The sequence below is a fragment of the Anabas testudineus genome, chromosome 22 (genome assembly GCF_900324465.2).
Source record: "Anabas testudineus chromosome 22, fAnaTes1.2, whole genome shotgun sequence".
NCBI classification, from domain to species: Eukaryota; Metazoa; Chordata; class Actinopteri; order Anabantiformes; family Anabantidae; genus Anabas; species Anabas testudineus.
Genome location: NC_046630.1, coordinates 15,194,025 through 15,205,292, shown reverse-complemented (window position 1 = coordinate 15,205,292; position 11,268 = coordinate 15,194,025). Strand labels below are relative to the sequence as shown.

The 11,268-nt window shown below is 39.9% G+C and overlaps 2 protein-coding genes across 2 annotated transcripts; one reads left to right on the top strand and one right to left on the bottom strand.

Annotated features, from left to right (window-relative positions):
- Positions 1-6,721, top strand: rassf6 (Ras association domain family member 6). The gene is made up of 11 exons (XM_026340388.1): positions 1-166; positions 3,456-3,541; positions 3,708-3,786; positions 4,025-4,185; positions 4,315-4,409; positions 4,538-4,737; positions 4,812-4,913; positions 5,099-5,150; positions 5,232-5,350; positions 5,980-6,077; positions 6,289-6,721. The coding sequence occupies exons 2-11, from the start codon at positions 3,483-3,485 to the stop codon at positions 6,362-6,364; spliced, it is 1,041 nt and encodes a 346-aa protein (XP_026196173.1). The 5' UTR covers positions 1-166; positions 3,456-3,482; the 3' UTR covers positions 6,365-6,721.
- A 1,122-nt stretch (positions 6,722-7,843) lies between these two features.
- On the bottom strand, positions 7,844-11,025 carry si:busm1-57f23.1 (CY domain-containing protein). Its single transcript, XM_026340048.1, has 4 exons — positions 10,911-11,025; positions 8,804-8,955; positions 8,557-8,664; positions 7,844-8,476 (listed from the first exon to the last, which is right to left on the bottom strand). Exons 1-4 carry the CDS (start codon positions 10,996-10,998, stop codon positions 8,378-8,380), a joined length of 447 nt encoding a protein of 148 aa, XP_026195833.1. The 5' UTR covers positions 10,999-11,025; the 3' UTR covers positions 7,844-8,377.
- Between the last annotated feature and the right edge of the window lie 243 nt (positions 11,026-11,268).

Below are 11,268 nucleotides of genomic sequence, written 5' to 3'. Positions count from 1 at the left end.
GCAGTGCGCTGGGCAAGCTCTCACTCACCTCTTACCACATGACTTACCTGTACTCCGGACTTATGAACACGCGCACAACCACACTCACACACGCTGTACAACGAGACCTCAAAACATGGAGTGAACCACCTTTATTTGTAAGGAGACTGAAAAACCGGCTGGCCAGGTAAGACTTAATGTAGGTATTTTTATTTTATATCAATTCACGGTGTGTGTTAAATTGTGTTTCTGAACTGGAACTCAAAGGAGGACAAAAAGAGGCTGAGTTTATCTGCTGGCAAAATGAAAGTGTATGAGTTGATTTATACCAGAAGTAACAAGGTGTGCCTTATTTTTTACGTGAAACACTTAAGAATGTCAGATTGGTATTCTTCACTTATAAAAATGAATATAGATATCAAGCAGCGACTCATGAGTTCAGCATTAATGTGACAAATCAGAATTAATGCTCGCAGTTATATAGCACTGTTTACGTGTGCATCTGAATAGAGTGGTACTGTTTGCAACACATAAAAGAAATTTCCAACAATCTTAAAGCAGATGCGTTTTATTCAAATGAAACTAAGCTCACAAAGTCCAGGAGCAGAGGGGTTGAGTTTAAAAAAGGGGGTACTAGACAAACTTAACAAAATTAGGCCAAATCAGTGTAGGTGAGCGAGAGCAAAGGTCATTTAGCTACTATGATAGCACAAAGAGAAGCATGAAAGAAAGGGCTGGAGTGAGGGAGAAAGGGGGAGGAGGAGTGGCAGACAGGAAGGCAATGAGGGGACTAACTGGGTGTGTCATCGCTTACTTTGGCTTTTTTCCCGCTGGCTACATGTTTCCAGCTCATAGCTGACAGTGTTAAGCCTTGAGCATTCTCATGTAATGTGTCTCTGAATATTGTGTGAATCTTACAGCCTTTTATTATTATTATTATTATTATTATTATTATTATTATTATTATTATTATTATTATTATTATTACAGATTACATTTGCACAGCTATTCTTAGATGCTCTGTTTGGCACCATTGGTGGAGGTGGAACAGTTGAACAGTGAAATTGTCTCTCTATGTTTCATGCATTTCCACTAACTCTGCTCAGTGTTGTTCATCACTGCAGCCAGCTGGGTTGCACTCGTTTATTAATATTCCACTTCTCAAGCAGCAGTCATCACCATGGCAAGAACATTTTAAACTCACTTGACATTAAATCATTTTATATAAACTTAAACGTCTTAACACGTTGTAAACTGTACATTGCAGGTCACCCAAAACGCATGTAAACACATAACATGATCATTTCTACAATGAGAGCCAGTTGGATTACATTATGACTGGTATATCCAGTATATCCTTATGAAAAAGCTAAATCGAAAGCATCAACAAAGCTTTGGCAGTTTAGTAGAACAAAACCAAACAAAAGCCTTTGAACTGATTCACAGTAGGCTGCACACTGTAACACTGTATAAGTTTTCATTACCATGGACATCCTGTCAGTCTTGTTGGTATGGCCAGATATTTCTATCATTTCCCTGTTAACATCACATCTGATGTTTGCCTTTGCAATGCATCATGGGAAAACAATCTCCTTGCATAGCAACTGGGCATTGTTCACCTGTAATGTCCTCACATGCAGCATTCGGGGCGTTCAACAGAGGCTGATCCTGTGGCCCGCAGTGGATGGGTGGATGGGTGGGCAGCATCGCTTGGTGTCTCTGACAGACTTTGATCATTTAAAGGATCATTTTGCAATGTGATGCTAAAACAATAAAATAACGTTGATACGTTTTTTGCTGAAAACAAATGAATCGGTTTTGGTCAGTGAGACACATACTATGGTGTTTTTTGCGCAGATCTTAATGAACGAGAAATCCTGCTCTGTTGTGATTACTAACTGATTGTTCTCACTGTTGTTCTCGTTGCTTTGAAAAATGCTTTCCTCATTGAGAATTGAGCCAAAGCGATTGAGAAAAAAAAAAACCACTGCTTTGCTTCAACATGCCAGTGATTTCTAAATCACACACACACACACACGCATGCACAGGTTTGCTGGAGGTTGGCTGCAGGGGCCCTGCGAACGAGTCGAGGCTTGAAAAAACACACAGCGGGATGATCACATCTGTTCAAGTTAGAGATAAAAGAGAACGATGTGAATCTTTGGATTGAATGCGACGTACCAAAGTCCTTTGTCTGTTCTGCAGTGGGTGTTTTTTTGTTTTTGTTTTTTTTAACCTTTAAACATTATTATGTAAGAATCCTCCTGCACTAACTATTCTAACCTGGAAGCCATCATGTACGACCAGGATTTCCAAAAGCAAATGAGCAGCTCTAAAGCTGTAGTTGGAAACTGAGCGCTCTGGGCAGGTGTTTAGGTACTGAGTGTTTCTCTAGAAGAAGATATGCTCAGTATGTTTACATGTTTATTGTGATAATAGCACCAGTAACACAGACACATGTTTTTTCACATTTCACATGTGGGGAATAATGTTTGAAAAGATGAATACTTAGCACTGTAATCCACAGCAAAATTAGCTTTGCATTGATAAATAACAAATAATTGAATGGAAAGTTGCAATACTGCAATACTCCATTAAAATGTGGTCTTGCCGGTGTAAACTTCCCTCTGAACAACAGTGAACTGTCGACCACAGCTGGGAGCTGTGGAGCTGCTGGGCTGACAGCTGACGGCTGAATACCTGAGATTTTTCTTGCAGAGGTTAGTCACTGAAGGAGTGAGACAGGAGAGGAGAGACAGTCGCTGTGTCAGGACACTGTGCCGAAGAGAAGAAAAACAAAACAAGAGAAGGGGAGGAATAAAAAAAAAAGAAGCAGCCACATGGACATTCCAACAGCCTCTGTTCACGAGCCTCAGTGTTCCTAACCGAAGAGTAAACAAACGGTTGGCTCTACACTGTCATCACTGGTTACTGGGTGGAGTACTGTTATTACATCTCTTGGAGGCAAGCACAAAAAGAAAAAGGAAAAAAAAAAAAAAAGAAAGTGAAAGAGCAGAGGCACGCTAAACAGAGAGAGCGAAAGAGAGAGAGATAAATATAACACAAAGAGAGAGAGAGAGAGAGAGAGAGAGAGACTGGAAAGAGATATTTAAAGCACAGTAGAAAGAAAGACAAGGATTCAGAATCAGGAAGAGAGCTCCGCTTTGCCATGTTAGAGAAGGTAGGTCTCTGATTTGGTTTTTTAGTTTTGCAAAGAGTCTGTGTTCTTTTCCAGCACAGCTTTCTGTGCCCGAACTTGTCTTAGAGTGCTGGTCAGGTGGCTTCATTTGGAAGTGGGTATGACACAGTAACATGCACACTTAAAAAAAAAAAAAAAAAAAGCATTCAACAAGTCAGCAGTCGTTCCCCCGCTCTCCTCCGAGCTTCCAGCTCAACGTTTACTCGTGTTCTGGTCGCAGAAGAGGTCGCTGCATGTCTGATTCGTTCATTTGCTGTTGCTCTCTGTCTCTCTGCAGTAGCTGGTGGTGTTGACACAACCAGAGATGAGTGAAGGAGCTCTGCGCCCAGTGATCCAGGCGGGCGACGGGAGGAAACTGTCCAGGTGGGTCACTTCATTATGCATTTGATCCCACTTTAGGATCCTTGCATTTAAAATGTTGGTGTCTTGTATTCCCCTGACGTTCTGGTGTGTGAACAACATCAATTGGGCGTCGTGTGTGATGCCGTGTGGTGTCTTTTGTCATTTACTGCTGTTGTGTTTGTTTCAGAGCAGAGTTTCTCTCACTGCTGAATACCTACAACTGCTTCCTGAGGGATCAGACTCAGCTGCACCTCAGTTACTTTCTGGTATTATTTGCTTTATTGCTATCGTTCAAGGTGGTGGTCGTTGCGGTTGTTTTGCATTACATCCATTGGTAATATCTGTCAGAACTGTGCATTATTACTTCAACAAGCTTCCCTCCTGTACATTTATTTCCTATTACACATCTGCTAATGAGCTCAGTGCCTACTGGTATGTTTATAAGATGTATATTTGTGATTGTTTACAATACAGCTGTCTGTTTGTTCGTCTCTCTCGTAACAGGGGGCCGATGGACAGGTGGTGGTCGAAGGCTTCCTGAATATCTGCTGGGGAGTCCAGAGGCTCATAAGGCTGAAAATACAGGACGACAAACAGATGCTTCCCTTTGCTCCTCTGATCTCACCTGATCCCACCAGTCCAGTCAGCCCAGTGGGAAACAAGAGGTTGATTTCAGCTTTTCAGTCCCAAATGTATCTGCTTCTATGATGGAAAGCCAGGACACTGATTTGATAACAAAAGAGGAATAGCTTTTGCATTCAACACCTTTACTTGCCATTACTATTGACCTGCAGGGGTATGACACGATGGGGAGAGTATGCTGACCTCCACCAAATAGATGAGATGGCTGAGACAGCACAAGATATACTAGTCAAGACACCTTCACCAGGTGGCTTTTATTTCCCTTTCAACTGACTGATCCATTTTCTATTGCAAAAATACTGCATGGGTGTAACGAACCGCTCATTGAGTGCATGTAACGCGTGTTTCCTCACTGTGCTTCTGCGCACCACAAAGCCCCACCTGTCTATGAGACCTCCACGCTGCGTCCCGTGAGGCACAAGAACCCAGAGCTGGAGGCGGAGTCCAACCTGTTTCGCTGCATGAGTGACGCCTCATTGATCAAGAGAAGGAGAGACAGGGGGAAGTCAGTGGCAGAAAGAGAGAAAGAACGGCAGCATCGCTTTTCCATCAATGGACACTTCTATAACTATAAGGTACTAACAGATACATACATTATACCCTCATGCCATTGATGAGACACTTACCAATCTCTTATCATTTTCTACAGACCTCTATTTTCACCCCATGCTTTGGTACTCCAACTAAAGTACGTATCACCAGCTGGATGACCACAAACCAGGTTATCGAAGAACTGCTTAATAAGTTCAAGGTAAGTTTTTGTGCCCATCTGTCAGTCAGAGCGATGTATGAAAAGAATAAAACATTAAATACAGTGGTAAATCAATCTTAATCAAAAGTCTCTGTGAGGACAACTGCATCGTTTTAACTCAAATTACTTCTGTGCTTTCATGTGCTGAGCATTTCTGATGTTTTCGTATACGTTCAATCCCACAGATACAGAATGATCCCCAGGAGTTCGCGCTATACTGTATTCACCAGAGTGGAGGTACGGTTTTGTCTGCACATGCACTTCCACACAAACATGATTTAAGACAACACAATAACGCTGTGCATGCGTTGTGTCCAGAAAAGAGGAAGCTGGGTAACAGAGACCGGCCTCTATGGGAGCGCATCCTGCAGGGGCCTTCTGACGACATCATGAAAATCTTTCTGATGGATACTGATGAAGAGGAAGTCAGCAATGATGTGAGTGCAGTTGCCCCACCAACCCTAAAGTGTTTTAGGCACACTACTGGCAAAATGTTTATATAGATAAAGACATTGCGTTCCCATATTCCACTTCAGCTTCCTTCAGAATCAAACGCTACGTTGCTAATACTGCATATCACACTCTGCCTGAATTCAACATGAAAAGTGTCGTGAAGTAAACACAGTTTGTGAAAAACCTATAACTTCAATGTACTATTTAGTGTAAATCTATTTGAGTTGTCACTTTCTGTTTTTATTTACAAAGAACAAAGTTACTGCAGAAGCAAAGAGACTAAAGGGCAATTTCTGCTATTTTCACCAGAGGCAGGGAATATATTTTAAAGCATACATTATCATTCTTGAAACTCTTTGATGTTGACCTTTGAAGCAAAGCAGAATCCATTTACATTGTTGTAAATGGATTCCATTTACAACAATGTGTACCATGCAAACACAGATGTCATGTTACTGATTCTGATTTCAACTCTGAATAATTCCTTCTATTTCATAATCAAGGTTACCAACAGTACATTTACAATCCAGCATGCGAGCGTACTGTAGATTCTCATGTGTTTCCTGCTCATTTGCCGTGATACTAATTAGACTTAGTCTCTCCTGTCTTGCAGGTAGCACAGTATCTGAACTTGGAGCTTCCGATCCTAGAGCATGTTCTACAGAAACTTAAAGAGGAGGAGAACAGAGAGATACAGAGGGTCATGAACAAGTAAGAAAACATTCTTTTACTAAACCACATGTGCATGGACTATATTTAGTTGGTTTCAAGTATGTGAAAACAAAATCATTGAAGTAACATCTCGAGGCCAGGTGATGGCGCCAATGCTTTAAGATTTGTTTTGATGCTGGCTCACATAGCCATGTGTTTTTTTTTTTGGTTTGTGTGTGTGTGTGTGTGTGTGTGTGTGTGTGTGTGTCAGATACAAGTATCAGCATAGACTCTTGTCCCAAATGCTGAACTGTAAGATGTCACCTCACATTGAAACCAGTGTTTGATCGCTGACATCAAGTCCAGTCCGTCAGCACAACAGTACTCAGAGGATACAAAACCAGCTATGGGAGCGGAGCCCTGGAGGACCTATAAACAAGGTTCAAGATCCAAAAGTGCGGAGGCCACTTAAGGGTGAAGACTGTGGACGATGCTGCGTTGTTACATTTGGTGTAACAGTAGCGAGAATGTGCAAACAGTACTTTATCAAGTCTTACAAACAGGATCTATTACTGTATTTTTATTCTTTATGTTTTATTTTCTGTAACTGTAAAATAAGAAGATGAAAATGTTGTTGTAAATAACTGTACATCTGTGCTGAGCATTCATGAATAAATGTACTAAAAGTTGCTGGACCAGAATGAGCATTCCTGTTCTGTGATTTTTGTTTGTGGACGCTGGAGTGCGTCAGTGATCAAACTGACAATCAGGGAGGTTTTTATACATATTTTTTTAGAGACCCTTACATTAATAACTCGCTCTGTGCAGCCAAGCCTTGTTCCAAACATATCAAATAGATCAGGCTGGATGTTGTGGAAATGTGTCTGAAGAATGATTCACGAGTTATCATGGAGGAGCTATAATATAAAAACATTGAAACTGCTTACAAGTGGAAAACCTGTCCCCTCAATAGTTTAGTTCAGTTTTTAAGCACTTTCCAGGCGACCAGACAGTCAGATTTTCCTCCTGCATGATGAATGACCAAATGATAATGAATGGCTGGTTATTATATTAAAGGATAGCGTTTCTAAGATGTTGGCCAAGAAACACAAACTAGTAGATCTATGATGTTTATGTCTTTATTAGATCCACAGATGTTAGTTTGGATTTTAAAATAAATGAGTTTCTCTAAAGTACACTGATTTAGAAATTCACGTATCAACAGACTTCATTTCTTTTTTCTGTTTCTCTAAAAGAAAAATCCTCCCTACATCTGATGGTCCGGACTGCTGAGTGAATAATCTGTACAACCCTCGCTCATCGTCAACAACTGTGCTTATCCTGAGTGAACAGAAGGGCCAAGAAAATCCCTCTGGAGCCCTCACACCCAGCCAACATCCTCTGTGAACTCTTGCTGATGCTACAGCAGTGCTCCCCAGTTTGACCAGGCACAGGAACAGTTTCTTCCTTTAGGCAATCTATCTTATGAGCTCTTAAACAGCAATAAACATGGAACACACAACACTATTCATACACCTATAGACACAACACTATCTGTACACTTATACTCTTATTTTTCTTACACAGATAATTTACATTTTCAATTTGCACATATAGCTGTAATTGGAATTGTCCACTTGTATATTATTATTTGCTGTCTACCTGATCTTTTTTTATTATTTAAAAATAGGTCCTTGCCCAGTCTTAACATCTGTGTATGTGTGTCTTTTTCATGGGATAATTCATTATAAGCCCTTCTAACAATCAGACTCTTGCTACGAACATATAATCAGTTACAGGGTGTCAGAAAAATGAAGAAGACAGAGTCTGATGCAGGTCTCGGTTTAATAGGTTTTTACTTGTGCAAAGAATCAAATCAGTACAACTGGGTTGCACAGGTTCGACTGACTTCACTCGGCTATTACAAACTCTTTATATAGAAAGAAAGAAAGAAAAACACAGATATCTTAGACAAGCTTAGATTTTTACTCATCATCCTTGGTGTCTGGTCTCAGCTCATTATCCGTTCCTCTGTCAGTGAGGAGCAAAAACAGCCTAATATAACATTTTTCTGTCACAGGACCAACATGTCTGGATCAACTGGGCAAATATCCTAGGAGCTGAGCTCTAAACTCCAATGCTGCTGCACAGTTTGTGTATGGCAACATAAAATGAGTCATACATGTGTTTACTGTGTGTGTGTGTGTGTGTGTGTGTGTGTGTGTGTGTGTGTGTGTGTCAGTCTTTCCAAACAATTTTTTTTGTCATAAATTGTTCAGAGAAAAAAAACAACACTGTATCAGAGTGTAAGAAGAAATTCAAAGCTATGGAGTTCACCTTTAAAGACTTTCACTTTTAAACTATTCAGTCGTCTCCAAATGTTTCTTGCACCGTTGCTTCAACAGCTCATGTTGACCGAGAAAGGGTTTGTGAGACACCACAAAGAGGCACCTCATCTTCTGCAGAAACAGAAACACCATGTATATTGCAGTGTACTGAAGTGCCAGTTGAAAAACACATGGAAACTCACAATAGATACCTTGTTTTTGACACTGACACTGCAGCTGTCCAAAGCACGGTTGTCAGACTTCGAACAATTGGTTTTTCCAAGGAGTGCATCAATTTTGTACACGATCATGTTGGTCAACTAATGAGATGAGAACAGAGCTATTCACTGTTGTAGAATTACACAGGAGTAACCCTGACCCAGGATGCTTATTATTAGCAGATGTGAAGGAAGTTAACTCAAAATGAAATCATGTGAGTTTCTAAACGGTGGAACTAACCTGAGTCTTAACCCCAATGACAGAGATCAGTTTGAACATCTTCTTTCCCTTGGATTTGGTGTTAAACATCTTGACACCATGATCAGCTGCCTCCTGAACATCAATTGCTCCTGGATGCAAGTCAAACCAGCCACCAGTGCGATGATGTTTCCCTGTGAGGGAATTCAACACACACACCCAAGGTGATTTCATGAGGGCTATTAGTGAGACACTGACATTTAAAGGACAAGTACTGCAGTCTCTGCATACTTACAAAACACTGAACTGGCATGACTGAAATGCATATATTGTAGATTCAATGATGTATAGAAACGAACTGGTTCTATTAAAACTATATCAATACCTTAATAAATGCACATACATGAACACTGACTGCAATTTCACAATTTAAGTCACACACATAGAAGTGGATGGCAGCTGTTGTGTTTTCTCTTTTGGACTTTCATGCTGCTTCATCCTGATTCAATCCACAATAATCAGTCGAACACCTGGACACTTGTGAGCTGGTCTGTACTGAATGTGGTTCAGTTGATGAATCCACAACTGAAGTATCATAACTAGGATTTTGATGCTTGCTCAACATTTTTTATTCAGACGTTCATGGTCCCCAGAGGATGACGCCCACTGACACGTTGAATGAATACCTTCAATACTGAGTTGTACTTGAAAAAATACATTGCAGAATGAGCACCACTATGTCAAAATGAATACAAAAACATAAAATAATTGGTGTCATCCAATTTTGTGTTGTTCCAATTTCAACTGCATCTTAAACAATGACTATGACAGAGTCAAATAGCCTGTTCGTTGCACCATCTAGGTGTTTTCTGCTTGTTCCATCCCCACCCTGACAACCACAGAATGTATTAATCTGCTGTGGTCCGGCACTTCATCACAGTTGGCTGCGTTTAGAAGTGCAACACACCACAGGCCAGAAGGCCACCACGACATTTAATTTGGAGTAGGTCTTTAAAGATGCGTGTATCAGAATACAGTTTCCACAAAATGATGTCAGAGACTAGACTAACAATAACTCTGCTGTGAGCAGATTCGAATCAACCACACTTTCACTTAATGCTCTGATGGATTATTTTTCCTACCAGAGCACTCCAAAACCAATTCCACTCTGCTAAGAACTTTATCTGACTAACTGGCTTGTCCAAACTTTCTGACTCACTGTACCAGACCAGACATCACTGTCTACAGACCACATAAATAAAAGCACAACTTACTTTTCCATTGCGTCATAGATACACACCCACACAACATTTTTGGCAAAAAGGTTTAAATGTCCTCACAGTAGCCTTTTTCAGAAGTCATCCAAGTTTGTATCACTTCATTGTCTACTAAAAATTATTAACAAAGAAGGTATTTTGCTCATTTAAGAGTCAATATTGCATTTGATTCAGCTTTTCCAGTTTGTCTGCATCCTCATCAGTGAAGCTGATGGAAATTGAATGATGGAAAATTATTGCCTTGAGTTATTGCCTTGTCATTTGTTTCAACAGTGCGTCATGATTTCTGTTCTATGATGAATAGAACGTGTTGTTTATTTGCTTGATGTGATTTTATTAAAAATTGCACAAAAACACAAAATCTAAATTGCAAAATTTTCATTTAGCTTGTTTTTCGATTGTTAGTCACGGCTGATGTAGATGCCTGAGCTGAGTTTTTATAGTAAAACGTATATAAAATGTATGCACACTTTTATTTTCTGATGCCTTTCTCCATATCTACCCTATTATCAGAATTCAAGAAACAAAATATACAACTACACTTACACTGTAGCATTTTTTTCACTTTAACTAAGGCTGCACATACATCTAATCTGGGTTACAAGGATAAAGCTTGTTGAACATAGTAAAAATAGTGTTTCTATAATGATCTGTATTTCATTAAGTTTTGTGTGCCTGTCCACAACATTCAATGCATTTTAGCATTTTGACATTTTATTCTTGTTTTGCTGTACTTTCACGTAAAGACTTAAATGATGGTGTTTTTGAAAGTGATATAAGACCATAAAGTTTTTCCCCACAAATCTAATTTGCTTTAACTTTTCTTGCCTCTCTCAGTGACACTCATACTTCTTGATCATATCACTACTTACTGGGTACGATGCGCTCCTCCACAGGCTGATCTCCAATGCTCAGCTGGATAAGTGAAAGACATATCAGCAATGCCAACGGGAGATACATCTTTGCGCTTGGTGACCACCACCAAATCGTGCTGTCAATGTAAGCAGAGAAAAAAAAACTGTCTGTTTTACTTAAACTGAACCACTTGTCAACTTTCATGCGTCCTGCAGCGTTTTCAGCAAATCAACAGGTTCCACAAAAAAAAGAAAAAGAAGAAATATTTACAAAGATAAAGTTGCAATAGAGTCGAAATGACAGATTGAGAAGAGTACAAAAAGACGCACATTATAACTATACTTGCGATATGAAAAATCAGGTTCCCAGGAATCA